The 24879-nt window shown below is 37.7% G+C and overlaps 1 protein-coding gene across 1 annotated transcript; it reads left to right on the top strand.

The window, feature by feature from the left end:
- The first annotated feature begins 6 nt into the window (after positions 1-6).
- On the top strand, positions 7-23974 carry LOC657413 (hydrocephalus-inducing protein-like). The gene is made up of 43 exons (XM_064356799.1): positions 7-129; positions 178-372; positions 414-612; positions 662-1311; positions 1359-1801; positions 1853-2126; positions 2172-2584; positions 3749-3932; positions 3979-4334; positions 4385-4656; positions 6614-6843; positions 6894-8506; positions 8557-8919; positions 10072-10281; positions 10326-10360; positions 10409-10549; positions 10726-11925; positions 11971-12437; positions 12482-12611; positions 12652-12961; positions 13002-13512; positions 13565-14367; positions 14413-14713; positions 14766-15002; positions 15050-15362; positions 16544-16686; positions 16732-17406; positions 17453-17627; positions 19236-19665; positions 19713-20162; positions 20206-20401; positions 20448-20672; positions 20715-20884; positions 20933-21604; positions 21653-21794; positions 21839-22008; positions 22055-22190; positions 22235-22380; positions 22428-22566; positions 22612-23157; positions 23203-23415; positions 23463-23593; positions 23641-23974. Exons 1-43 carry the CDS (start codon positions 46-48, stop codon positions 23957-23959), a joined length of 15012 nt encoding a protein of 5003 aa, XP_064212869.1. The 5' UTR covers positions 7-45; the 3' UTR covers positions 23960-23974.
- Positions 23975-24879: the final 905 nt, after the last annotated feature.

Genomic DNA, 24879 nt, shown 5'->3' with positions numbered 1-24879 from the left:
GTTTTATTTGACAAGTCCTACACGTCAGAATATTTTATTCAAAAAATGGAGTCACACCTTATTTGTGAGCCCCATAGTAGCAACTTGATGCGCGTTTTGCGCCTCATTTTAAACAAACCGGAGGCTCCAGTACGTCCCCAAGGCCACAAAACCGCCCCCTTAATTCCCTACTTGTAGTTCCTCCCGTCTGAATATTTAAACGAAATGAAAATGAGTCTGGACGAACGCCTTGAAAGTCTCTCAAAAACCCGCAAAAACAGGCTTTTGCCCCAATCTAGCCCCTTTCTAGCAACCCCCGATTTAATAATCTTCCAGAATTTCCAGCTTGGGAAAAGCTACAGTGCTAACTTAACCCTCCAAAATAAAGAACAAGTACAAACGTAACACTCAGTTTAAAATAACACAGGATTTAGTCTTCCAGATGCGTGCAAATTCGCTTTGAACCCACCATTCATTTCAAACTCTCGCACCCTTCGAAAGTCGTCTGGACCAAAGTAGCTCCCGGCATGACCTACCAATTAACAATCACGTTCGTTTCTGATGAATTCAAAGACTACGAGCACGAAATTAATTTTATAACGGAAGAGGAACAATTCACAATTCCAATTTTCGGTTCGGTACTAAATAATTAAGGCCTAATTGACGATTACTAAATTTTCAGCGTTCCGTCCGAGACATTTGATCGATTTCCCCGACGTTATTACCCTCCCAAACGTCCCCATAAAAGTAACGGCTGAAAAAACCATAGTCTTGCACAACCGTGGCTTTGAGGGGGGCACATTTAATTTGATTCCAAGCGCGGGGTGCTGGGTGTGCCCCCGAAAGGGGTGTCTGGCCCCCGACGAGAAAATTTTCGTCAAAATCAAGCAAAAAACCCAGCTTCAAGGGGTGGAAAAAGGCGAGATTGTGGCAAAATGTGACGATGTGGTGTTGAAAATCGGGGTCGAATGCAACGCCGTTCCGTCAACGATTGTCTTTGAAAACAATTCCATCAATTTTGAGGACACCTTCGTGGGGCTGCAACGCTTCGTTGTGGTACCACTGGAGTACCACGCCGTCGGGTTAGGTTTTTTCAAATGGAAGAAATACAAGAGTTGCGATTTGGAAAAGGAGCGCTTGGCACAACTCAAATACGTGTTTGAGCAAGTCCGTGACTGCGAAACACTCAAAAACGTGCCCCTAACTCGCAGGAAAATCATAGATGATGAGGGACATGCGTTGGTCTACGACCGCATCTTGAACGACCAGATCGAGGAAGTCCAAGAGGAGGAGTTTCTCTACCAGAGTTCAAATTTTACGATAATCCCACCGGTTTTTCCCAGTTTATTTAGCCCCACTTTGCTCAAAGTATATTTCAGAGCGGCGACCTGGGCCTGAACGGTGTTGTGGAATTCACTGTGATTTTCTCGCCCAGTCGTTGCGAGCCGTTCGAAGACGTGGCCTATTTGGAGATTTCGGGAATTGAAGAACGACTCGAATTGAAATTGCAAGGGACGGGCTTGGGGCCCGAATTCAGACTGAATGTGGCGCACCTTGACGCCAACAACATCTTCCTGCGTTCGGTCCACGACTACGAAATCATCGTCGCAAACACGGGCCACATTCCGGGCTCCCTTAGCTACATTGACAAGAAACTCGAGTTCGGGGGCAGAATTAGGTGCATTCCGGACACCCTGCACGTCAATGCGGACCACTACGCCGCCTTCACCGTCTCCTTCACGCCGGGGGAGGAGGGAAAGTTCGTGGAAAAAGTCGAGTTCCTCGTTAACGAATCGCAAGAAACCGTCCATTTCATAATGACGTAAAAATTGTTTTGTAAAGTTAGTTGGGTCAAAAAATTGACAAATTCCAGCGGCAACGTTGTGGCCCCGCTTTTAAGCCTAGACCTTGACGAAATTGATTTCGGGGTCGTGGCCCTGGGGTACCGGAAGTCGCTCGAAGTGGTGCTTCGGAACACATCGCCGGTGCCCATCCAGTACCACATCGAAATCAGCGGTGATGGGTACCAGCCGCCCATCGATTGCGGTTCCTACTCGCAAGAGTCCTTGTTCCCGCTTTTCCCCCAGGAGTTTCGCTTTCAGCCACTGGATGGGGTCGTGGAACCTAACTCGAGCGTCGTTGGAACAGTAATAATAAGAAAAAATTAACTGAATTTCAGCTGAAGGTTCCAGTTGAGTCTTTTGCCAAACACCAGGAGACAACTCAAGACTGAATTCGTGGTGCATATGTGGGGCTCGAAGAATTATTGTATTTCGGTGCCTTTGAAATATGACTGTCGGGTGGCCGATATTGTTTGTGTGCCGCCTTTGGTCGATATAAAGTTTTGCTTTATTAATTATATCTATGACAGGGTAATAACGCTCAAGAATAAAAGTGACTTGCCTTGTCATTTCAGGCTAAAGTCGGGTGGTGTTGACGGAATTAATTTCTTGTACACCAAGAACCAAACCGTCTGTTTCCAGAAAGACGAAGGGTTGATTGTTGAAGTCACGGTGCCCAAAAACTACATACCGCCTTGGGGCGAAGTCAAAATCAAGCTGAAAATACAAACGCCCCTGCTAGGAACACAAGAAATTCCCTTAGTGTAACCAAACGAACTTCTAGCCCAGTCAAATTAGATAAATCGATGGAAAAAATTTCTAAGAAATTTTTTTTTAAACGTTACACCTGGGTAGATATACAGGCTGTTATACAGAATAACGTATAAAAAGTATTAACTGCACCAAATTTTGTAATTTTATCTGTAATGGTGTTTGAATTATTGAGAAAAACTCACTAATAGAAGCAACCCTTTCAGGGGTATTTTTCGATAAATGTTAATACAGGAAACTTTTGTTTTAAAATTGAATATCACCTGTTTAAATTTGTAATAATAAAAAAGGAACACCTTGTATATCAAAAATCTCCGAAAGTAGGAGGCGAGTTCGAGGAGGGAAAAGGGGTGAAAGGTGCCATTTTTTGTTTTTTGTTTATATTTCGGAAACGATCACTCCTATCAATTTTTATAATCTTACCAAAATTAAAGCTTATAAAATTTACTACAAAATTGTCATATGCAATTTTTTCGTAGGACTAAGTGTAAGCGAGCTACTAGCTTTTGAAGTTTGGAGTCTACATTACACTGCATTTATTAAACATTAGTATATTGTAAGTATTTATATAGAAGTAGTATAAGGGAGAAAAATACTTCTGCAAATGACTCAGAAGATTTGATAGAATGAACTGTTGTACTCAAGTTTTATTTAAAAAATCTATATTAAATTATCTATCTATTAATATTTTACTGAACAAGACTGCTATTCAGTTTTCAATTTTTGAGATAAAGACGAAAATGCAGCATATAATGACGACTCTGAAGACTTCAGTGACCCTCATCTCTCCTCTTTTCTCCTCTAATGAACTGTTGGACCCAATAAATTCAATATATTGTCAGTTTTTCAAATCACAAGACATTTCTTTTGAAGTACAATTTTTTTAATAAATATTTCTTTCCAGCCCTACAACACGCTTATAAAAATTTTATAAGCTTTAATTGTGGTAAAATGATAGGAGTGATCGTTTCTGAGATATACCAAAAATACCAAAAAATGTCATCTTCAACTCTTTCTCCCACCTCGACCTACCCAAGTCAAAAAAAAAGCTTCAAAAAAAATTTCAACTCTCTAGGAATTTTTTCCACCGCTCGCTTTATTATTGTCTAATTTGACTCGCTATTTTTGATTATAAAATTTCAAAAAAATGGTTCTAGTTTCAATATTTTTGGCAAAGGCCCGACCAGCTTATGCAAAATCATTTGCAACGGCCAAGGCCCAGCGATTTGCTTCATTCCCCCAAGCCTCAATTTCGGAAAAGTGACTTTGCTTGAGGAAGTAACGCAAGAAATTGAAATCGTGAACGATACACCAATTGTGGCAATGATCAATTTCTCTTTCGTACGTCACCGAAATCCAAGACAGATTTTTAAAATAAAAATTCCAGTCCGGACACAATGCCTTCAGCCTGAAAGAGGACGTCAAGGTGATTCGTCCAAACAGCAAAGAAACTTTCGAAATCTCCGTCCACTTGAAAAACCCAGGCAAACACACGCAAGAACTGATCGCCGAAGTGGTCAACGGCCAAGAAATGACTGTAGAATTGTCAGCTTTTGGCGAAGGCACCAGTATTAGTTGCGCCCCGAAACTGGAGCCCAAACTGGACTTGGGCACGCTTCTCACCCACAAAAAATTCTCATTTCCTATAGTGTTGCGGAATGAGGGTTCCCGTTGGCACAAATTGTGGTTTTCGAGGAGCGATGATTTGAAAATTGCGAAGCAAAGCACAAACTCGTCGGCCGGGTTTGTAATAAGTTTGGTTTTTTGGTGGTTTGTAGTAATGTCTAAATTAGTTTAAGTTCGTGGTTTAAAATCACGCCCAATTATTTTCATTTAATGACGAACGAGTTTGTGGAGATTAAGGTGTCGGGGTCGAGGAAGGAGCAAGGATACGTTTGTGAACATTTTTATTGTCATGCTGTTATCGAGAAGTCGCATCAGAAACATATCATTTTTTCGTTTGATGTTATTGCCAAGTTTGTCGATCCTAATGTGGTGCTCAGTAAATCTGAGCTTAATTTTAGTTTGGATGTGACGTCGGATCGCGTTATTTGCAATTTAAGAGGTTTGTACCAGCGAGTTAGTAAAGTCCATTATTGACATTAAATAATTATTAATTAATTTAATTAATCACCTAAAATGAGCTACGACGTTACAAATTTATGTTTGTTTAATAGAACACATTAAAATTGCATTTTTGGATGTAGCTTTGAATACAGATGACTTTGGTCTAAACTTCTATTAGCCGACTCTGCTTAGCTTTTAAAATAATTAGATTTTTTGACAAAAATACGATTTTTTTTTAAATACTGCACAAAAACTAAGAATCGTAGAAAAGTGGGACTTTCATCTCTTTAAAACAAACAGTTTAAACTTAAACCTTCTTCAACATGAAAAAGTTAAAAAAACACCCAATATTTTGTTTTTCATTCTCAAAGATTATTAAATTGTCTAAATAAAAACAAAACTCATAAATTTCAAAAGCCCAAGTTAATGACTAAAAAGATTAAAGATTTTTGACCTAATTTGGTACACTTTTAAGTTTTGTGAGGAAATCTTGCGAAACAGTTGAGTTTTTGCTGAAAAACGTGCGAAGTGTTTGAGTTTGAACACGAACTCATTACGAGAATCAATTTTTATCCAAAACCAATCGCTCCACAATTTATCCACGATTTTTGAACCCAAATGTGATAGAAAACAAAAAGTTTTCATAGAAAACAGCGAAATTCCTGATGGTTTGGCCGACATTTACAAAATAATCAAACAACAGTTTTTTGTTCACTTGTGAATGCCTTATGATTGGTCTGTTTTACAGTTGGGAGTGCAATACCCCTCCCATACCCAATGACAAACGCTTCAATCGCCTTGCAATTTTTTGTGCACCAGATAAACAAGTAGGAGGTGATTTTTATATTTTTATTGGTCATTTACTCATTCCTGCGACAAATAAGACACCAGAACCGGTCCGGGGCCAGTCTTTTTCACAGAACAGGATTTCGCCTTAAATGCAAATAAAATGGTCGATTCTGCTTAATTTTTTAAATAATTTGATCATTTTTAACAAAGACACACTTTTTTTATTTATTAAACAAAGCTAAGAATTCTAGAAAAGTAGGACGTTTACACAACAAATATAGAATTAGAGTGTGTATATTTTCAAAAATTAAAAGTGCAAACACTGACAATGGAACTCTACGGCTGAGAAACTATAAACACAAAAAAACTAAAAAATAAGGAGCCTGAAATTCTGAAAAACCAAGCATCTGAAAAACTGAGACACTGAGGAAACTTTAGAACTGACAAAGAGAAACAATAATAAATTAAAACATTACATTTTGAATAAAAAATCAATACGCCAAAAGACTGAAAAGCTAAAAAACTTAAAAACTGGAATACAAAAAAATCCAGTACGTAAGAGTAAAATTTTGTAATTTTGTAAAGAGTAATAATTAAAAAACTATGAAGCGGCATAGTAAGGACATTAATAAGGTAAGATATAAGAGCCACAAAAAAACTAAAAAATTGGGAAAATTAATATTATAAAATACTATGGGATTATAAAGAAACTAAAAAGCTGAAACACTGGACGCCTGAGAAACAACAAATATTTAGATGTAAAATTAAGAAACTCTGAAATTAAAAAATTGGATGTAATGATTTTAATTTAAAAAATTTAAAAAATCTTACTTCAAATTAGAAAGGTTTAACACGACTGTAGGACTTTAGAAAATTTAGGAAAAATAAAATGGGAGTCAAATATTTTTATTTTTAACAAAAGAAATTTATTTCGGGTTTTAAGATTACGTTCTAAGAAAGTTTCTAGTTATGACGAGCATTATGTGTGGGCACCAAGAAATTAAGTTTTTGCAGAAGTACAAGCCAGTCAATTTTATTATACACAAAGTTAAAGAGAAAATAAATAACGACAAAATTACGTCGAAAGTGTTCTATAATTTGAACTCAATAATGGACTTTTCCAACTGAAATAATAATAACACCAAAGATTATTGTTAACTTTTTAGACAAAATCCAGATCAGCAACGAGTCTGGTTTAACCCTCGACATAGACCTAGTCCTCCCACCCCCATTCTACATCGTTATGGATGACAAAGCCATTGGCCACTTATACCTAAAATTGAACCATTTATCCCACCGTAAAGTTTTCGTCGAATTTCAACCCCCACCCCACCCCAAACGTTGCATGTCCTGGAGCGACTATTTCTTCATAAATTATCGAGACCACCCGAAAGTCGTAATAAATTTAACCCCAATTTTAACAACTTAAAAAAATATAAAAACTAGGATAAAATCCCCGTCCGTGGCGTCACCAACTACCCCACCCTCTCAATCAACCCCCGAAACGTCGATTTCGGCTGCGTCCCACTTGGCTCCTCCACCTACCGTGCAGTGGTCCTAAAAAACACCAGCCCCCTCCCAGTCATCTTCAAATGGGTGTTCCTTGAAGATATCTACGAACGGAAATTCGAAAACACTGTCATTCCTTCAACCCCGGAAATTTCCAGAGTCCACCTCCCCGGAAGTGACAACCCGCCCATAATTACACCTAGCCAAGAGTCGCACCAAAGCACCGACACGTGCTTCATTGATAGTAAACTCCGGGACATGCTTTACTCCCTTTTAGAGGACCTCCCGGAGGACGAGTCGAAAAAAACGTTCCTCCGGTTTCTACCACGTACCAAAATCCAGTCAAAATTCTCCCGGATTTTTAGCATCATTCCGCACGAAGGGTGCTTAGAACCGGATGAGTTTATTATAATTTATTTCCGGTTCACTCCGGAGGATAATAGCGAAGTTAGCGCAACGGTGCATTGTCACATTGTCGGAGGAGCAAACGAACCGGTTGTTTTGACCGGAAAATCCAAACAAATCTCCTATTTTCTCAAAGATAATTTCGTCGATTTGGGTAAATTGTACTTTTATGAAGCGGGCGAAAACGAGGCGGGTTTGGTCAATGATGGGGAAGGAAAGTTCACTTTTACCGTCTCCGGGGCGAGTTTACCGTCCGGTTGGTTGACCATTGAACCGGAAAGTGCCACCGTACCGCCCGGCGAGACTTTTCCGCTCACTTTGAAATGTTTCCCGGGCTCTGTTGGCCGTTTTGAGACGAGTTTTAACGTCCAAGTGGACTATTTGGAGCCGGCAAGTGTCACAGTTTGTGGCTTTGGGGTTTACCCACAGATTTACTTCACTTTACCACGCCCGGATTTAGACAAAATTGAGCCCTTTATCACGTATTCGGCAATCGCAGAGTTGGAAAACGCCAGTCACAAGTGCGAATGCGCTGATGATTATCTACCACAAGCTGATAGAAACATCCTGGAGGATGAAGGCTGGGTCATAATCTCGCTCGTTGATGATTTCTACCCTTGTACCATGGAAATCGAGCTTTCCATTGAACGGATCTGGGCCAAGTACCAGCTTTTGGACGAGCAAAGCATCCTCGGGAAGCTGGTCACGGGCGAAAAATTCTGGCCCATTCCGAATTTTATTGTTTGTCCGTATGTTTACGACATGGGGTGTGTGCAGATTAACACGACGACGCTCTACACTTTGAATTATGTTAATTACGGTCCTGGAAGGACAGTTTTGAAGACACAACCGTCGGCCACGTTTGCCAAAAACGGATTCGACTCACATTTTGCCAAACACATGATTGAGAAAAATCGTGTCTCAGAAATACATTTCTCGTTCCATCCAACGGTTGAGACGTATCCAGAACTGAATACGAAAATCACCGAATTTATTTACGTTGATTTGAGGAACGGGCCGCGGATTCCCATCCAGTTGGCGGTGTTGGTTGCGACCCCAACTGTTGAAGTTTCGGACGAGGAAGTTGATTTTGGGTCGATTAGGTGCGGGGATTGTTCCCGCAAGACCATCAATATTATTAACAAGTTTAGTAGTTGGTTAAGTGGCGAGTCCGGTTGCTTATTTTAAATTTTAGCGGTCATTTGACTAGTAATTGGACTGCGGTTATCGAAGAAACGATCAAAAAATCCAAAACTTCGTTCTTTCTTTTGGTACAGGGAGGTTCGCTCGAACCGGGAGAAAAATTCTATCTCCGGATTTATTTCGAACCGCATTATGATGAATTCATAAATGCGGAACTCAAAATTATGGTTGAAGGCAATTTTAGGGAGACTTTGGTACAGTTAAAAGGGATCGGAATGGAGCCGTATTTAGAAATTTTTGACGAAAAAATTATTTTTGACCCGAACATTCCTTACTCGAATGATAATCACAAATATGTGACTGTGAAAAATGCATCGAAATTTCCGGTCGAATTCTTCTTTCCGGACTTTGATACGTGAGAGTTACGGATATCTAAGGGTTAGGAGTTGAAACGACGTACAAATAAAACGTTCCCACCCTTGGTAGTTCCGTTAATGTCGCCAGAGAGCCCAGCTCTATTACCGTTTTTGAAAAAATGGTTGTATTTGTATAACGGTTAACACATAGCAGGTAGAGCAATAAATTTTCAATAGTAGGACATAAACATAATGCAAAAAAATTATCCTAAGCTAAATTAAAAAAAATCAAACTATTACCAATTTGTACTCTGCCCCATATTTTTCAAAACGCTGCGAATACGGTTACAGATGCAAGAAAAATGTTAGGAAGAAAGTTGTAGAGAATTAAATTTCCTACAAAAAAATCTGCAAGACCATATTTCTATCTTCAACCATTTAGGCCCCAAAGACCCTCAAAGACGCTCATGCGACGTATTTGCTTCATTTTGCCGGTGGTCAAGTATTGAAAAGTTAATTTATACAAAAACCGTTAAAGATATAAATATGGTGTCGCGGACTTTTTTGTAGAAAATTTAATTCTCTACAACTTTGTCCTTTACACTTTTTTTGTATCTTCAAACGTATTCGTAGCATTCGCAAAAATATAAGGTGGAATGTAAATTAACAATTCTAAGCGTTAATTCTTTGCGCACCGTCGCATATTTATTAAAACGCTGGGAATACGGTTGAAAGTACAAAAAAAGTGTAAGGGATAAAGTTGTAGAGAATTAAATTTCCTATAAAAATGGCAGCGACACCATATTTCTATCTTCTACAGTTTAGGTATAAATTAACTTTCTGTTACTTGGTATCGGTAAAATGAAACTGTCACTTCAGCGTCTTTGAACATTTTTAGGGCCAAAACTATAAACTGTAAAAGTATGGTCTTCAGACTTTTTTAAAGAAACTTTCATTTTCTACAAATTTCTTCCCAACATTTTTTTTGTATCTTGACGAAGCGTAAATTTCAAATATTTTTTTCTCGTATTTCTTATAAAAATTTCAGTCGGCAATTTCTTTCAGTCATCTCATTTTTTTCCCAAATAATTAGTGAATTAGTTGCCGTACAATTTTTTTGAGTTCAGAAAATCCCGCGATTTTGTGTTTCGTTTCGTCTCCTAACTTATAGTCCCCCGTAGTCAATTAGATTTGTACCAATTCTGGTGTAGAAAAATTTTCCAGGAGGAAGCCCTAGTTCGCTCCTTTATCCTCAGTAATGGTTTGAGTAAAGTCTATTTCGACTACCGAGCCCCCGGGGAGGCTCTGCCCCCCATGTTTGGCACCAATTACAATTTACTACACGAACCCGAAATTAAAATATCCAAAGAAAAAAACTGGATGAGAAGGAGAAGCAGAAGTCGAGCTTCGTCCGAAACTTGGTATTTTTTTCAACAAATTTTAGTTTTCTAAAGATTTGTTTCAGGGAAACTACGCCGAAAGCTGAAGCTTCGGTTGCAAGTAGGTTTAATAATTGTATCATAATTTGTTTTTACTTGCTGTTTTAAGATTTGTCTAAACGAACAAAGCGGGAAAGTCGCCTCCAAAGACACGACACTGAGCCGAAAATCGTCGCTGATCGGGAGAAACAACACGAGGATCCTCCCGCTAAAGGATTTTTGATTGTGTTTCACGGAGCTCCACTTTCAAGTACTTTTTATTTTTATTTTACTTTTATTCTATTTTACTCTATTTTATTTTATTTTATTCTATTTTACTCTATTTTATTTTATTTTATTCTATTTTATTCTATTTTATTCTATTTTATTCTATTTTTATTCTGTTGTTTATTTGTGTTTGAGAAAAAAAATACAATTTTTTTGCAGACTATGTCAGGTCGGCTCATGAGACCGGAAAACGGTTGCAATTACCGGTCTATTCACTCGATCGACTTATCATTGAAGGTCTTCTTTCTAATTCAACCGACGCTGCAAAGCAAGTCAATGAAATAATCAACGAAGCTTTCGCTGACGTTGCAACAGATGAGGAGCTTGAAAGCCCTCTAAATGAAGACGGTTATGATTTTATTTTGCGCAAAGTCTCAATTTTGTTAGAAGGTCGTAAGAAAAGAAAGAAACCAAAGAAACCCAAAAAAGAAAAAAAGAAGAAAGGCTCGGGCAAAAGCTCGAAAAAGTCGAGCAAAAGTAGCAAAAAATCGAACAAAAGTAGCAAAAAATCAAATAAAAGTAGCAAAAAATCGAGTAAAAGTAGCAAAAAATCGAGCAAGAGTAGTAAAAGTACCGCCAAAAGCTCCAAAAAGAGCACTAGCAAAAGTAGCAAATCGAAAAAATCCTCGTCAAAAAAGTCTTCAAAAAGTGGAAGTGCCAAAAGCAAAAAGAAGAAACAAGTCGTTACTGACACTTTGTTGAAAATCTCTGAACAAGTGTTTTGCCACATTTTGGAGGAGAGTTTGGCAAAATTTACGTCAGGTTTAGTTCTCGAAAGTCTATCTAGCAAATTTTTGCGGAAAACTTTAGTGGCCTTAAACTGTGTCTTACATATGGCCAAAAATGTGGACGCGGTTTTTTTCGTGATTTTTTCCTGCACTTTCAACGAATATCTAGAGCTGGAAAATGAGAAAGCGAAGGAGAAAAAAGAGAGTCTTGTCAAGGTTTTGAGCCAAATTATGTTAAGCTTGGACGATATGGACCCTGAAGAATTTGAAAAAGTCAAAATTGAACATCCTGACATTTACCACAATTATATAAAGCAACGGAAAGACGAAATAATTAAACGACGAGAAATGATCAAAGCACGCAAGTTGGCAAAGCTCAAAGCCCAAAGCCAAGTTTTGGTCACAGACGAAGACAAAAAGAAAAAATCTAAGACACGGATCAAAGAAAAAGAAAAAAAGACTGGTAGTAAGAATGGGTCGAGTAAAGCTTCGAGTAAATCAACCAAGACGAAAAAATCGTCCAAATCATCGAAAAAATCAAAGAAAAGCAAACGCTCCTCGAAGAAAAGCAAAACTTCGTCCAAAAAATCGCGTAAATCGTCGCGCAAATCGTCCAAAGAACGCAAAAAAAGTAACGACCAGAACTTGACAATAAAAATTTGAAAATCAATTTCAGGAAAGCTGACAAAAGAACAACTGGAAGTTAAAGCCACGCTTGACACTTTCGAGAACACGCTACACGAAATTTTGCACACTTTGGAGTTTTGGGATGTGAAGAACGGCCACGTGGTCAAGCCGTTCGCCAAAGTGGAAAAGCAAACCAAAAAGAAGAAAACCAAACATTCGGCCCGAAGTTTACTAACTTCGGACAGCTCACAACGAAGCAATCTTAGCAAAACACCAAGTGATGACGTTGGCATTCCCTGTTGGTTGATAAACCGTGCTTTACAAAATGAGAAATTTGAAGATCTCGTACCGGTTTTTATGAGAACGACTGTAAACGAAGAGGTGGCACATGAAAAACAGCTTATTTACGAATTTAGGGAAAATTCCCTAATGCAGTCGGTTTTGCCCAAACCCAAAGTACGGTCAGTGCGGAAAACCGAAGTTTTCCGTATTATTGACTATGAGGAAACGGCCGGGGTAAAAAAAATAATTGCAAAAACAACCCTTAATTGCTGTTTAAGGGCGACGGTGGGTCTGAGAGTGAAGGGACTAAAAAATGGGGCTCTAAGGGTAGTCTAAGCGGTAAAAAACGCAAGTCAAGTAGACTCCGAAGTTTGCTGACTATGAACGAAACTTCCCGCGAAAAAGGAGGTGTTTTTGCATGTCAGACACATTTTGACACTGTTTTTAGAAGTTTTCACTTCCAGGGCTGTACTACAGGCCGGCCAAAGCAGGAAATACCGTATCAGTTTTCTGCCAAAATCAGTCGGGAATTACAAACACACGTTCGAAATCGGTGTCATAGGCTGGCCGGTGAAATTTTCAATCACTTGTATTGCCGTCTGTGACATCCCGCGGATCGACACCGACCCGTATTTTCTTTTCGGAAAAGTGGTGGAGTACCGAACTGAACGCAACAAATACCAACACTGCGTTTTCGTCAAAAGTACAAACACGTACGAGTTTGGGGGAATCCTGCTGCCCAATGCGGCAACCAACAGGTTTGCATTTTTTCAAATCTAATCATAAAATGTTCGGTAGTTCATTTGAAGCGCGCACTTTCTTCTCCCTGAACAATGTTAGTCGGATTCCTGCCGACGTCCAATTTTCCATCCAAAACGATTCTCCGGCGTTTTTGCACAAACCTGACTCGCATATAATCGAACCGAAGGACCGGAGAGAGTTGGAAATGATTGCGGCACCGCTTGAGGAAAAAATCTACGAGGATTTCCTCGTTTTGTCGATTAAAAATAATCCACAAATAGCCAAAATCAATCTGTCGTGTTTCGGCTGCGAGATTGCAATTGATGTAAACCCAAAACACGTGCTGTTTGAAAGAGTCACGCTTGAAATTTCCTTGACTAAGGATATAATCATCACGAATAATACGCCAGTTGAGGTGACTTGGTATTTTGTGAATTGTCACAAAGTTTTGGAAAATTTCAAAATTTGTAATTTTGGTGGGAAAATTCCCCCGTTTTCGTTTCGAACCTCGACTGTTGAATTTACAGCCAAGGAGATGGAAGTCCACTGTTCCAGCTTCCAGGTCAATGTGAGTGGTTTGTTTGCGACCAAATGGCAACAACTCGACCGCTCAATTGTAGATTTACGACAATTTGTCTCGTTTAGTTTACTGTACTGATGTAATGGTTTCGGCTGAAACCACAGCGCTTGACTTTAGCTACGACAATGAGCTTAATTATGGCGAAATAAAAGGGGGAAAGTCCCACAAAATCCACTTCAAAATTATGAATAAAGGCCGATACGAAATCCTCTGCGCATTTAATAAAATTATTGACGATAATAAAGAACAAGAAAGCGAGCGGAAATGCTTCGAGATTCACCCTGTGGAAGGCAAACTCTTATCAAATGTGCCATTTGAGGCTGAGATTATTTTTACCCCGAAAAAAGTTATGACCTTGGAAAAACTAGCCGTGTTCAAATGTTCCCTCATCGACCCATTTCATCAAGTCCTTCTGAAAACTTTCGATATTTACGTTTCAGCCAAAGTTTTCCTCTCGAAATTTATCATGTGTCCGTACCCCGAAATTTATTTCGGGTACCAAACGGTGGGTTCGGAGAGAATACACACTTTTCAGATTTTGAACAAGGGCAAGTTTGATTTTAATTATACGATCAAAAGTTTGCACGAAAAAGCCGAAAAGAAGAAGAGGAAAGGCAAAAAAGGTAAAAAATCGAAAAGTGGTTCCAAGAGCACCAAGAGCACAAAGTCGAAGAAAAGTAGCAAGAAATCAAAGTCTAGTAAAAAATCAAAGTCGAGTAAAAAATCGAAGTCTAGCAAAAAATCAAAATCAAGCAAGAAATCAAAGTCTAGCAAAAAATCAAAGTCGAGCAAAAAATCAAAATCTAGCAAAAAATCGAAATCTAGCAAGAAAAAAGATAAAAAGTAAGCGACTTTTGTGATATTACTTTGTTAGTTCCCTATTCTTAGGAAAAAAGTAAAGAAAACGACGCTAAAATTTGGGATTTTCTCCCTGACCTCGTCCACAGGGGTTGTAGACCCGAACGAGGAGGCAATCATTGAAGTTCACTCGAAACCAACCGAAGCCAGAGAATACGAAGAAACGATTCTGGTTTCAGTGAGTGAACCATCACCCAGCGATCGTCACGGAAAGTTACTCAAAGTCCACGTAATTGCGTGCGAACCCAAAATCAATTTCGACGATTTATCCACGATTTTCAAAGAGCAATACGTTGTGGAAAAAATCGACGATTTTCTTCTCTCCGGAAACGTAAAATCCAACTAAAACGTAAAGTTTGAGACTCCAGTAAACCAGATTTTAGACCGACAACCGGGTGATTTTCTCCAAATCGGAGAAAAAGCTCTACTTTAGCAAAGTTTGTGTCAACACGACTGAAACCACAAGAATCCGCATTCAGAACATTGGCCACGTTTCAGCCCTTGTTACTGCCAGGTTCAACCAATCTGGTCACATATTTACGGTCACTCCGGAGTCGTTCTCCATTGATCCGTATCAGACGGCGAACGTTTTGATTGTTTTCACCCCGAATTCGCTCGATGTAAGAAGTCCGGGTGAAAAAAATTCACATCGAAAGGAAGGTTTTAGGAGCACCGTTCGGTGCTAACTTTCGAAAGTCGCGGTTTTAACATCGTCGATCGTTTGGTGATTGAGGTGGTGGGTGAGGCGTGTGTCCCGGAAGTGGCGCTTTTGGACCCGGAACCGGACGAAACCGGATTTTATGCCATGAATTTCGTCCCAACTTTGGTCGGCGAAAGCTGCTACCGGAGTTTGATTTTCAAAAATGTTGGAGTTATTTCGTGTAAAGCGATAGTTGAAGTGTGTTTCGATGATGACGACCAGTTGAGTTTGGTTCCGGGTGAGGAAACTTTGCCTCGTCTGAACTTGTGGGAGGCCGGGAGTAAGTGTTTAATTTTTTGGTGAAAAAATGAGATTTTCAAAAATTATTATAAGTAGAATTACTAGACAGTTAAGGAAAAATTTCAACAAAAAATCATTACCACCGTGAGAATAAAGATATACCTACGAGTATATAATTGCGTGATTTAAACTAAAGATTGAAAGGTATTGAATTGCATTTAATGTGTTTCTTCAGCATTTTTATTTATTGAGTTAAAAATTATAGTTATTAGACACAGGAACTACAGTTATTGGACCAGGATTTGCATCCGAAAATCGACAAAAATTGAAGAAATCAAATCAAAAAGTCAAACTTATAGACTTTATTGTACTTTTATCAACTTGAGAGGGCCGAAAAGGCATAGAAAAGTCCATAAAACTTTATTAGAACAAGTTTAATTTTTTTTTTAATTTTTCAAAGTAAACGTTATCTACTATTTTGCAAAAAAAAATCAAAAGTTTAAATTTTGTAAAAATCCGGTAAAACACGTAGAATGAGTCGCGAAATTCACTGGAACAAACCGTTTTGCTCTAAAACTATTAGTTTTTGAGTTACGAATTTTTTTGTTGAGGAATTAGAAGTAAAATCAAAGTTATTTCTTGTTTAGTTTTCAACAAAGTTTCAAATGTAATCTAATGCTTAATTAATAATTTACGTCATATAAATCATTTCGATCACGATCACTCTAATCATTTATCATTTTTCCTCTTTGTATTCGAGTCCTTTTTACATTATTTCTCTTTTTCTTGGTAAGTTTTGTTATTTTCGGCTTCTATTTCTTCTTCATTGGCATAATTATATTAAATCGTGTTTGGTTTCCTCTCGTGTTCTCTTTCCATTTTCTTTTTCAATTAGTGTTTTCTCTTGTTGGTCTTTCTTTTTTTTTTCTAATATCGTGCAATATATTTTCAATGAAATGACAAATAATATCCTTGGCCTTATATCTTTTCCTTTCTCTCAGGAGTTTTTGCATAGGCTAAGCAATTGTGTATTGCTGAGAAAATTTTTCTTACGGTGTATTGTTGTTGGTGTCTGTATTGTTAGTGGCTTTATTTTTTCATTCAGAAGTACTATAATTTTTGATTTTTTTTATAACTGTGCACTTTACCCTATTAACATTTACTTAAAGGCATATACTTAAAAAAATATAAGTAAAGGCCTGTTCTTTATTTATTGTTTAGCGCCGATGCGACACACAAATTTGGTCAATTTGGAGTGCCAACAAGTGGCGAAATTTCGGCTCAAGTTCGAGCCTTCGAAAGTCGGGACTTGTAAACCGGAAGTTAAGATTCACACTGTTAATAACCCTTTTGAGACAAAAACTGTAAACAAAGCTCGATTTTTTTCCCATTTCTAATTCTAATTCTAGATTCATGTTTTCTGTGATGGGTACTATAAGGATGTGACTCTGGATGGGCTTAGGAGCTACTCCAGGAGCTCATCGATTGTGTCCCTGGAAACAATTCCAGCCCTGGGCTACTCCCTACAGTTCGGTCACGTCCCACTTAACACCATCGAAAAAACATGTTTCTTGATCCGGAACAATTCCGATTATTTTACCTACAAATTCGAATTCCCCACTTTCAGCGAAGTGATTTTCTCCCCAGCTGTGGGCCATATCAGGCCCAAAACCAACAAACAAATCCTAGCTGTGTTCCTTTCCAAAAATCCAGTCGAATTGAACGAGTCACGAATCGAGTGCCGAGTTTACAAGATTGAATATTCGGAACCACAAACGGCCCTTTTATCGTGGGACGACCGCCAGAATTTGGTAGTTTGGTGTCCAGAAACGGTCCAAAGTGACCACATTTTTGACAACAAGAGCGAACCATCGGCCAGTGAAAGCCGAGAAGGTTCAGTGTCAGCCACAAATGATGACAATGCGATCAGTGCCAAAAAAATTGAAGAAAAGCGAGAACCCGAAATAAGGGTTGTGCCAAATTCGTTCCAAAACATTGCACTTTTCGTCAGTGTGGTCGCAGATTTTGCTGAATTTTTATGCGATGTTAATGAAATTCAAATTCCTGATACGTTTCTCCTGAATGTGTGTTTGAAAATTGTTGGGGTAAATTTTTTATTGATAGTTTTAGAAAAGTTCGGTTGATTTTGTTGTCGAAAATGTGAGTAAAGTGGCTTTTACACTTGTGTGGGATTTGTCGATGCATGATGTTCCGAAACGAATCAATTCGGGGAGTTTTGACGACTCGGAGGTGAATTTTCTGCCGCCGATCACAAAACGACAGCCGACGCCTTTATTTGGCAAAGGTTTGTCTAATTTTTTTCCGTACAAGCTGTCCCAGCGAGTTGAAAAAGTCCTTTTAAATTATTACAAAATATTTTTTTATACAAAAACCGTAAATATTAGCCTTCAGTATCACCCAAAATTATTTTCAGATAAAGTTAAAAATTATAAAAAATATTAATCAAAACTTATTGAAATTTGGCGTATGCTTAAAGTACTTCAATTCTATAATCTCAGATCGTTAACAAATTTTTATCTCCATTTGTTCTAAAGATACAAGGCTAGCTTGAAGATCAAATTTAATGTTTTTATATACCCCAGAAGAACATTTTTTCTGAGTTCTGTAAAGTAACATGCATTTCTTACTTTAAAAAAAATATCAAAGTAATTAAATTTTCTTAGCTTTGAAAATTTGTCTTTACCTAACCTGCCACCTGAACTTTGACCAAAAATAAGTAAAAGTTAATAATAATTGTTAAAATAACACCTTTAAATTAAAAAAATACATTTTAATAAAAAAAATATTTAGCTGTATTCTTATTTATTACTCTGTAGGCTGTTTCAGAAATTAGCTATAGTACAAACTTTGAAATAAAGCATTCTAAATTTTGTTGCATTTTTTGACGTACGTTTTATTACTGATAATTTTGATCTAAACTTGTATTAAAAGTCGATTTTGGTTAGTTTTTAAAAATTTGATTTTTCTAAGAAAACACACTTAAAAAATATTACAAAAAAACTAGGAACCCTAGAAATTCCAAGGAATTCCACGACTTTAAAGAGAAAAGTTCAAACTTAAATCTGTACCAGTTGTTAAGCGCAGTGCAATTAGGAACTTAAAAAAATTAAGAAGCTTGTTAAAAGTTGATTAACTTGAAAAAGTTAACCCTGGAACGTCCTATTTTTTAGATTGTAATCTAAAAACATAAAATTTCAAAGTCTTAAAGTGAATAATTAAAAAAATATACGACTTTAAAAGTTAATTTCAGCAACAATGTACATTATTACCCACAATTGCCTAAGGCTAACATTAAAGCTTTTATTAGCTGAAAATTGAAAAATATAGCACTGAAACAATAGTTAATATTTTTTTTAATGCTTAAAGTTAAATATCTTATGAGTTATCAATAAGACAGTACACTTACTGTTAACGTTTTTAGACAGACAATTTAAAGGTCTTTTAGATCCAAAAATAAAAAATATAAGGTGTTCCATTTAAAATTTTTAAGTTACTTAACTTTTAACAAACCTTTTAATTTTTTAATTTTTTTTAATTACAGAGAGTTAAAAAAATTATACCCTTAAAGTCTAAACATTCTTTTTTAAAGTGGTGAAAGTCCCACTTTTCCAAGATTCTTAGTCTTTATGTAATAAACCAATAAACTTAAAAAAGCATGCTTTCGTCAAAAAGAATCAATTAAGCGAAAAAAACGCGCAAAAAAAATATAAGATGTTTATTTAAAAAAAAAATAGGTTTGTATTTGTAAGTTCAGACAAATTATTTTAGGAGAGTCAGGGGTTTAGTATCTACGGCTTTTGTAAATAAAAATAATAAATTTTCCAACATTTAAAGAACAATAATGGATTTTTTCAAATTTTTGGGCCTGCATATTGTTATTATCCCACTTTAGAGCATTTCATGCACGAAGACAAAGCTCGCGCTTCCTCAGCTTCGACTTTATTCAGCTGTGAGAGCTTGAAATCGAACCGAAGTGGTGACTCCTGGAACGAATTTCACTCTTTACCTTTCACAATAAGCCCCGAAAAAACCACAATTAAACCCGAGTCAAAACACACTTTTACTGTAACTTTCGCCCCCGTTGACGTCTTCGATTACGTGATCCAACTCAAAAGTTGCATCGAAAATAAAGAACCGAAAGCCAAAGACATCGAAATCGAAGTCAAAGCTCGCAGCATCCTCCCAGTTTACTGCTTCGAACTGGACGAAAGCAACTACGTGGTGGAAAAACGCCGAGGGCGAAAAATGTGCAACGACCTCCTCGACGAAAACACAAAAGTTGTAGAGTTTGAATCGGTCGGTTTGGGAATTATTTGCACAAAGCACGTTTTGTTGCAAAATTTGCAAAATTCTGACCAAAATTTTGCAGAAAATTCCTGCTGAAAAACCCAACCAAGGAAGCTTTCTTCTACACGTGGACCCTTGGCCACGCTGTCAACCCCCACCTCTCCTGCTTCCACTGCCACACCCAGAACGGCGTCGTCTCCAAAGGCAAAGCCGTCGAAATGGTTTTTAGTTTCATCCCGCAAGAGTGTGGCACTTTCGAGGAGTTTTATTTTTTTGCAATTCCGCTGCACAACATTCGGGTCACTTTCCTCCTCGTTGGGTTTGCACGCGAACCCAGGATTTATTTCGACCAAAACCACCTAGCCCTAGCCCCCACTTTGGTGGGGGTCGATGTACACAAAAGTCTCCTATTGAAAAATGACGAGAACGAGAAATATTGGTTCAAGTTTGGGAAATTTTCGATGCTGACGGAAGGCCTGGTTGTGGAGCCCCTGAGTGGGGTCCTGGCCCCCCGAGAGCAACTCCCCATAAGGTAAAATAGTGCCTTAAAAAACACTTAGACGGGGTTGTCCCAGGTTTTCCCTCAAGCCAAAAAGGCAAGGTTTGGTCAACTTCGACTTTAAGGTTTTTGTTGAAAGGATCAAAAATCCGCTTGAGGTGAGTATTTCGTGCCAGGTTTACGAAGTCGAAGCTTCGATCTCGTACGTGGACCAGAACGGCAAGGAAATGCATCTCAATTCGGGAAAAATCAATGTTATAAATATGGGAGCTGTAAGTTTTCAACTACAAAGTAGCCAGAGTTTAACGAAAAATTTAGATGATCCCCCACCAAAAATACAAAGTTCCTTTTACGATAATAAACATTGGAAAAACGGCATTTGAGTGGTATTGGGCGCCACATATTCAAAAAATTGCAGGTCTTTTTGATATAATTTTCGAGACAAACGGTGAAGTTCTACCGGCTGGTGAAACACTGAAGACTGAAATGACGATCATTCCTTTGATTAAAACTAGCATGAAACCGCATAAAATCGTCTTGAGGGTAAGTTTTACAAAATAAAGAACACTCAAGTCATAATCATAGATCGCTTATGGTCCCTCGTACTGTCTCCAATTGAACGGAAGTGCCGGGAAACCCCCCTTCAAACTATCATTTACCGAATATGACTTTGGTCCCTGTTTGCTGCAAAAATCGCCAACTAAATATTACAAAACCGTTCTCAAATTTTTGAATCTTAATGTTTGGCCCATGACGTAACAATCCCCTTGTGAGTAATTATTTTCACAAAACGTGGGTTCTAGTTTTGAGAAAGGCAAACATTCGGTCCATTTATCCACAAATTTTGAGTCTGGAGAAGTCGGTCCTAGAGAGGAAAAACTCGTCACAATTTATTTCCATCCCCTTATATTAGGGGACCATAATATTGAATTACCGTTCTATGTGAATGGTAAAAAGACCCATGTGAATATTATGGGCAAAGCTGTGCCCCTGAAATTGGCTTTTATCAACCAAACTGATAAATTTGTCGATTTTGGGTCGGTTCTCGTTGGTAAAACTTGCACAAAAACGGTGCGAGTTTTAAACGAGAGTGAGTGTCCAGTCAATGTTTTGTTTGATTTTTGGGACCGCTTGCCCAAGAAAGCGGCCAAGGAAACGCCGGATGAGAGTCTGGAAATGCCCAAAGAGGAGGCGAAGAAACGTAAGAAAGGGAGTAAAAAGGGGAGTAAAAAGGGGAGTAAAAAAGGGAGTAAAAAGGGGAGTAAGAAAGGGAGCAAAAAAGGGAGTAAAGGTAGCAAGAAAAAGAAAGGGAGTAAATCAACCAAAAGTTCGAAGAAGAGTAAGAAAGCAAGCGTCAAAACAAAAACTAGCAAGAAGAGTAAGAAATCGAAGAAAAGTAAAAAAACAAAGAAGAGTAAAAGTAGCAAAAGTAGCAAAAAATCGAAAAAGTCCGCTAAAACAATCCCAGAGGAAACGTAATTGTTGTGCCACCTGTTTCGTTAAGTTATGGATTTTTATTGTAGAACACCTCAAAAAATCGAAAAGCAAGGCATTGACTACATGACCGTTAGTCCTCAAAAATACATCAAGCTGGGTCCTCAAAAAACAACCGAATTCACAATTACGTTCAGTCCGAAAGAACGTGTCCAACCTTTTGTTGAAAAAGTACAAACATTTCTGATTGAAAAAATTCCGAAAATATTTCGTAGATTTACTACCGGAGTCAGAGCTACATCGACGCCTTTTGCATAGTTCGGGGCGATGCCGTGGCCCCGGAAATCTCCCTAGATAGACAACACCTGACCTTTGGTAACGTTGTTGTCAATTTTGAACGCATGATGAACGTCGTTTTGAAAAACACGGGCGATATCAACTTGAAGTATTTTTTTTGATCATAACAGAACGAAAAAATAATAAATCTGTAGGTTCAACTGGTTGTTGGATAAAAAAGAAGAGAACTTTTCCATTACCCCAAAGAAGGGTTTCATCCTGGCGGGCACGAACCTAATTTTCAGCGTTTTTTTCAAACCGAAAACCGTCAAATGTTGGATCAAATCAAAGGTAAACCCGCCCAATGTCCACAACAATCAATAAAAAAATTCCAGCTAATTTGCCACATTTCAAACATCGATAAGCAACTAGAGTTGGCCGTTTCGGGGTCTTGTATCAATCTACCGCCCCCGAAAGCTACGATTTTATTTGCTTGCCCAGTTCGGCTCTCCGATACTAAAAGTTTCGCGATTTCAAATCCGTAAAAATTCGATTTTTTTTGGGGTGAAAATTAATCCGAAATTTCAGGACGAATCAAGTGTGGGAAATCCAGCCTAACATTTCTGGGGATAATTGTTTTAAAACGTCGGAAATCATCCGGATTCCGGCCAAACACGACGATAAATGCGAAATTGTCTACTCTCCTATGACTTTGCACGAGCATAACGTATTATTTTTTAAGTTTTTACGAAAATTTGAAACTAAATTTCAGGCGTTACTTTCGCTCCCAATGCCTGATGGGTTAATAGTGACTTACAATCTCAAGGGAAAAACCAATCCCCCGCTTCCTGCGGGACAAATAAGGCGTGAAATCGTCTGCAAAGTGCCGCATATTGAGCAACTTCCAGTTACCAATTGGTTACTGGTCAAGCAACAGTTTCATGTTTCGACAGTGATGACTGGTCGAATCACCCCCAAGAATTTGTTCTCGATTGGAGGCAACGCCCTAATAGACGTTCCCCCGAACGGTACACGACCGTACGATTGGAGCATCACTCCAATAAATGAGGGAGAACTAAATTTGAAAGTCACTTTCACTAACAAAGCCACGCTGGAGTATCTCTTCTACGAAATCGCGCTAAAAGTTCTCCCCAACAAGCACTTAGATTCGATCGAACTGTCGACTTGTGCCCGCATTCCGGTCAGTAAATTGATCAAATTGGAAAATCCGGTCAATGTTCCGGTGGTGTATCACATGACGTGCCCCAAAGAAAACATATCGTTTGAAAAAACAGTCACTTTGGAACCCCACTCTGTGGTACAAATTTTCAAATTTTTGGTAGTTTTTCAAACACAATTGTAGTATTATCTCGAACTGAGCTACAAACCTGTACGTGAAGAACAAACGCAGACTTCTTTCGAAGCCACGAGCAAAGAACTAGGGACGTATTCTTACAATTTAATTTTGTCGGTTCATGCTCCAGTGCCTGAACCCGCCACAATTTTCAAGACTTGTCTGGGACAGAAAATAACACAAAAGATTGAAGTTGTGGCAACGAGAGGCTCCCACTTCCAAGTGCAGTTTTCTTTAAACTTAAATCATAATTAATTGATTGGTTCCAGTTTGATAATCCTGTTTTTTCCTTGGATAAAGTGGCAGATGACCGAAGTCTCGTAATTAACTTTGAACCGAACCAAATCGGGAAGTTCCAAAGCCAATTGCTCCTGAAATCGAACGAGTTGGGGGACTTTATGTGCGTTTTAAACTATTTTTTTGCGTGAGATGTGCAATTTGTTTCAGTTATCCATTAATTGGTGAAAGTTGCGCCCCAAAGCCTCAAGGACCTTATCTTTTGACTTACGTAAACCCTGTCTCAATCACTTTCAAAAACCCATTTTCGGTGGAGAAAATGTTTTATTTTCGGGCCGAACCGAAGGATTTCAGAGTTAAACTGAAAAGTGAAATAATTGTGGCGAAAAAGACGATGAAAGTTGCTGTTAATTTGATAACACAGAGGACCCAGGAGACACCCAAGTATCCCATAACGGGAAAAATGACCATTTATTGTAACGAGCCTGAAATTTCGTGGGTCTATTATTTAAAGGAAGATATTGAATAAATGGTTTAAAAAATAGTAGATTTTTTATTAACCCCTATTTTAAAAGCCCGTTAAAAATGATTATATTTGAAATAATCCTGCGGATCATGTTTTACTGACTGCATAAACATTCCACTATTTCTGTAACAAAGACTCAAGTAACACCGAATAATAAATCAGCAACTGTCCAAAAAAAAACACTGCTGAGCAATTATTTGGTAGACGATATTTTTTTTCTTTAATTCCTGTAATACAACAAATACAGACTGAACCTAAATGGACTGAACCAAAAATAACGCACCAAATTCACATCAAAGACAAGTTATTTTTCAAAAAAATCTTCGAACAAGTAGATTTTATTTTTTTAAATAATTCATTTTGACACCATAATGACATTTCTGACGTCATTTGTTTTCGAGTAATGACGTTATTTTTATTTTTTTAAATGACAACTGACACTTTAATATTTTAGATAATAAAAATTAAAAAAAATAAACCAAAAAAATTTAAATAAAAAAAATAAAACTGAAAACTATAAAACTTATAGAGAGTAATACACAGAGTTCTTCGTTCTTGCTTTATTTTATAAGAGGTTTTTTGTTTATTTTTTGTGTTTATTCATATTCATATGCTAATTATACAAAAAAATATATAATAAACAACTGCCATTTATAAAATATGTCAGGAACAAAAAGATAGAGCCCAATATGTTTAGTTGTTAGTATTTTTTTATTTTATTAAATTGTTTTTTCATTTTTAATTCCATTTCTTGATTTTTTTTGAGATACTGTAAAAATATTACTTTTAGCCTCCGTTAACAATAAAGTGACTCTTCACTCTGTATATTATTGCATTTTTGATTCTCTAACAAAAATGCGGAAATAAATTGAGTCGAAAGCGAATGAAACTTTCTTTCAAGTTTAATGAAATCAAATTTTAAG

This window comes from Tribolium castaneum, chromosome 5, assembly GCF_031307605.1.
Source record: "Tribolium castaneum strain GA2 chromosome 5, icTriCast1.1, whole genome shotgun sequence".
NCBI lineage: Eukaryota > Metazoa > Arthropoda > Insecta > Coleoptera > Tenebrionidae > Tribolium > Tribolium castaneum.
This window is presented reverse-complemented; position numbering and strand designations above follow the sequence as displayed.

What these genes read in the sequence shown, in the direction of transcription:
- LOC657413 (XM_064356799.1), top strand. Translation starts at nt 46, where the DNA reads ATGGAGTCACACCTTATTTGTGAGCCCCATAGTAGCAACTTGATGCGC. An exon ending in CCCAATGCGGCAACCAACAG is followed by an intron (nt 12,962 to 13,001) that starts GTTTGCATTTTT and finishes AATGTTCGGTAG; the next exon opens with TTCATTTGAAGCGCGCACTT. An exon ending in TTGGGAATTATTTGCACAAA is followed by an intron (nt 19,666 to 19,712) that starts GCACGTTTTGTT and finishes AAAATTTTGCAG; the next exon opens with AAAATTCCTGCTGAAAAACC.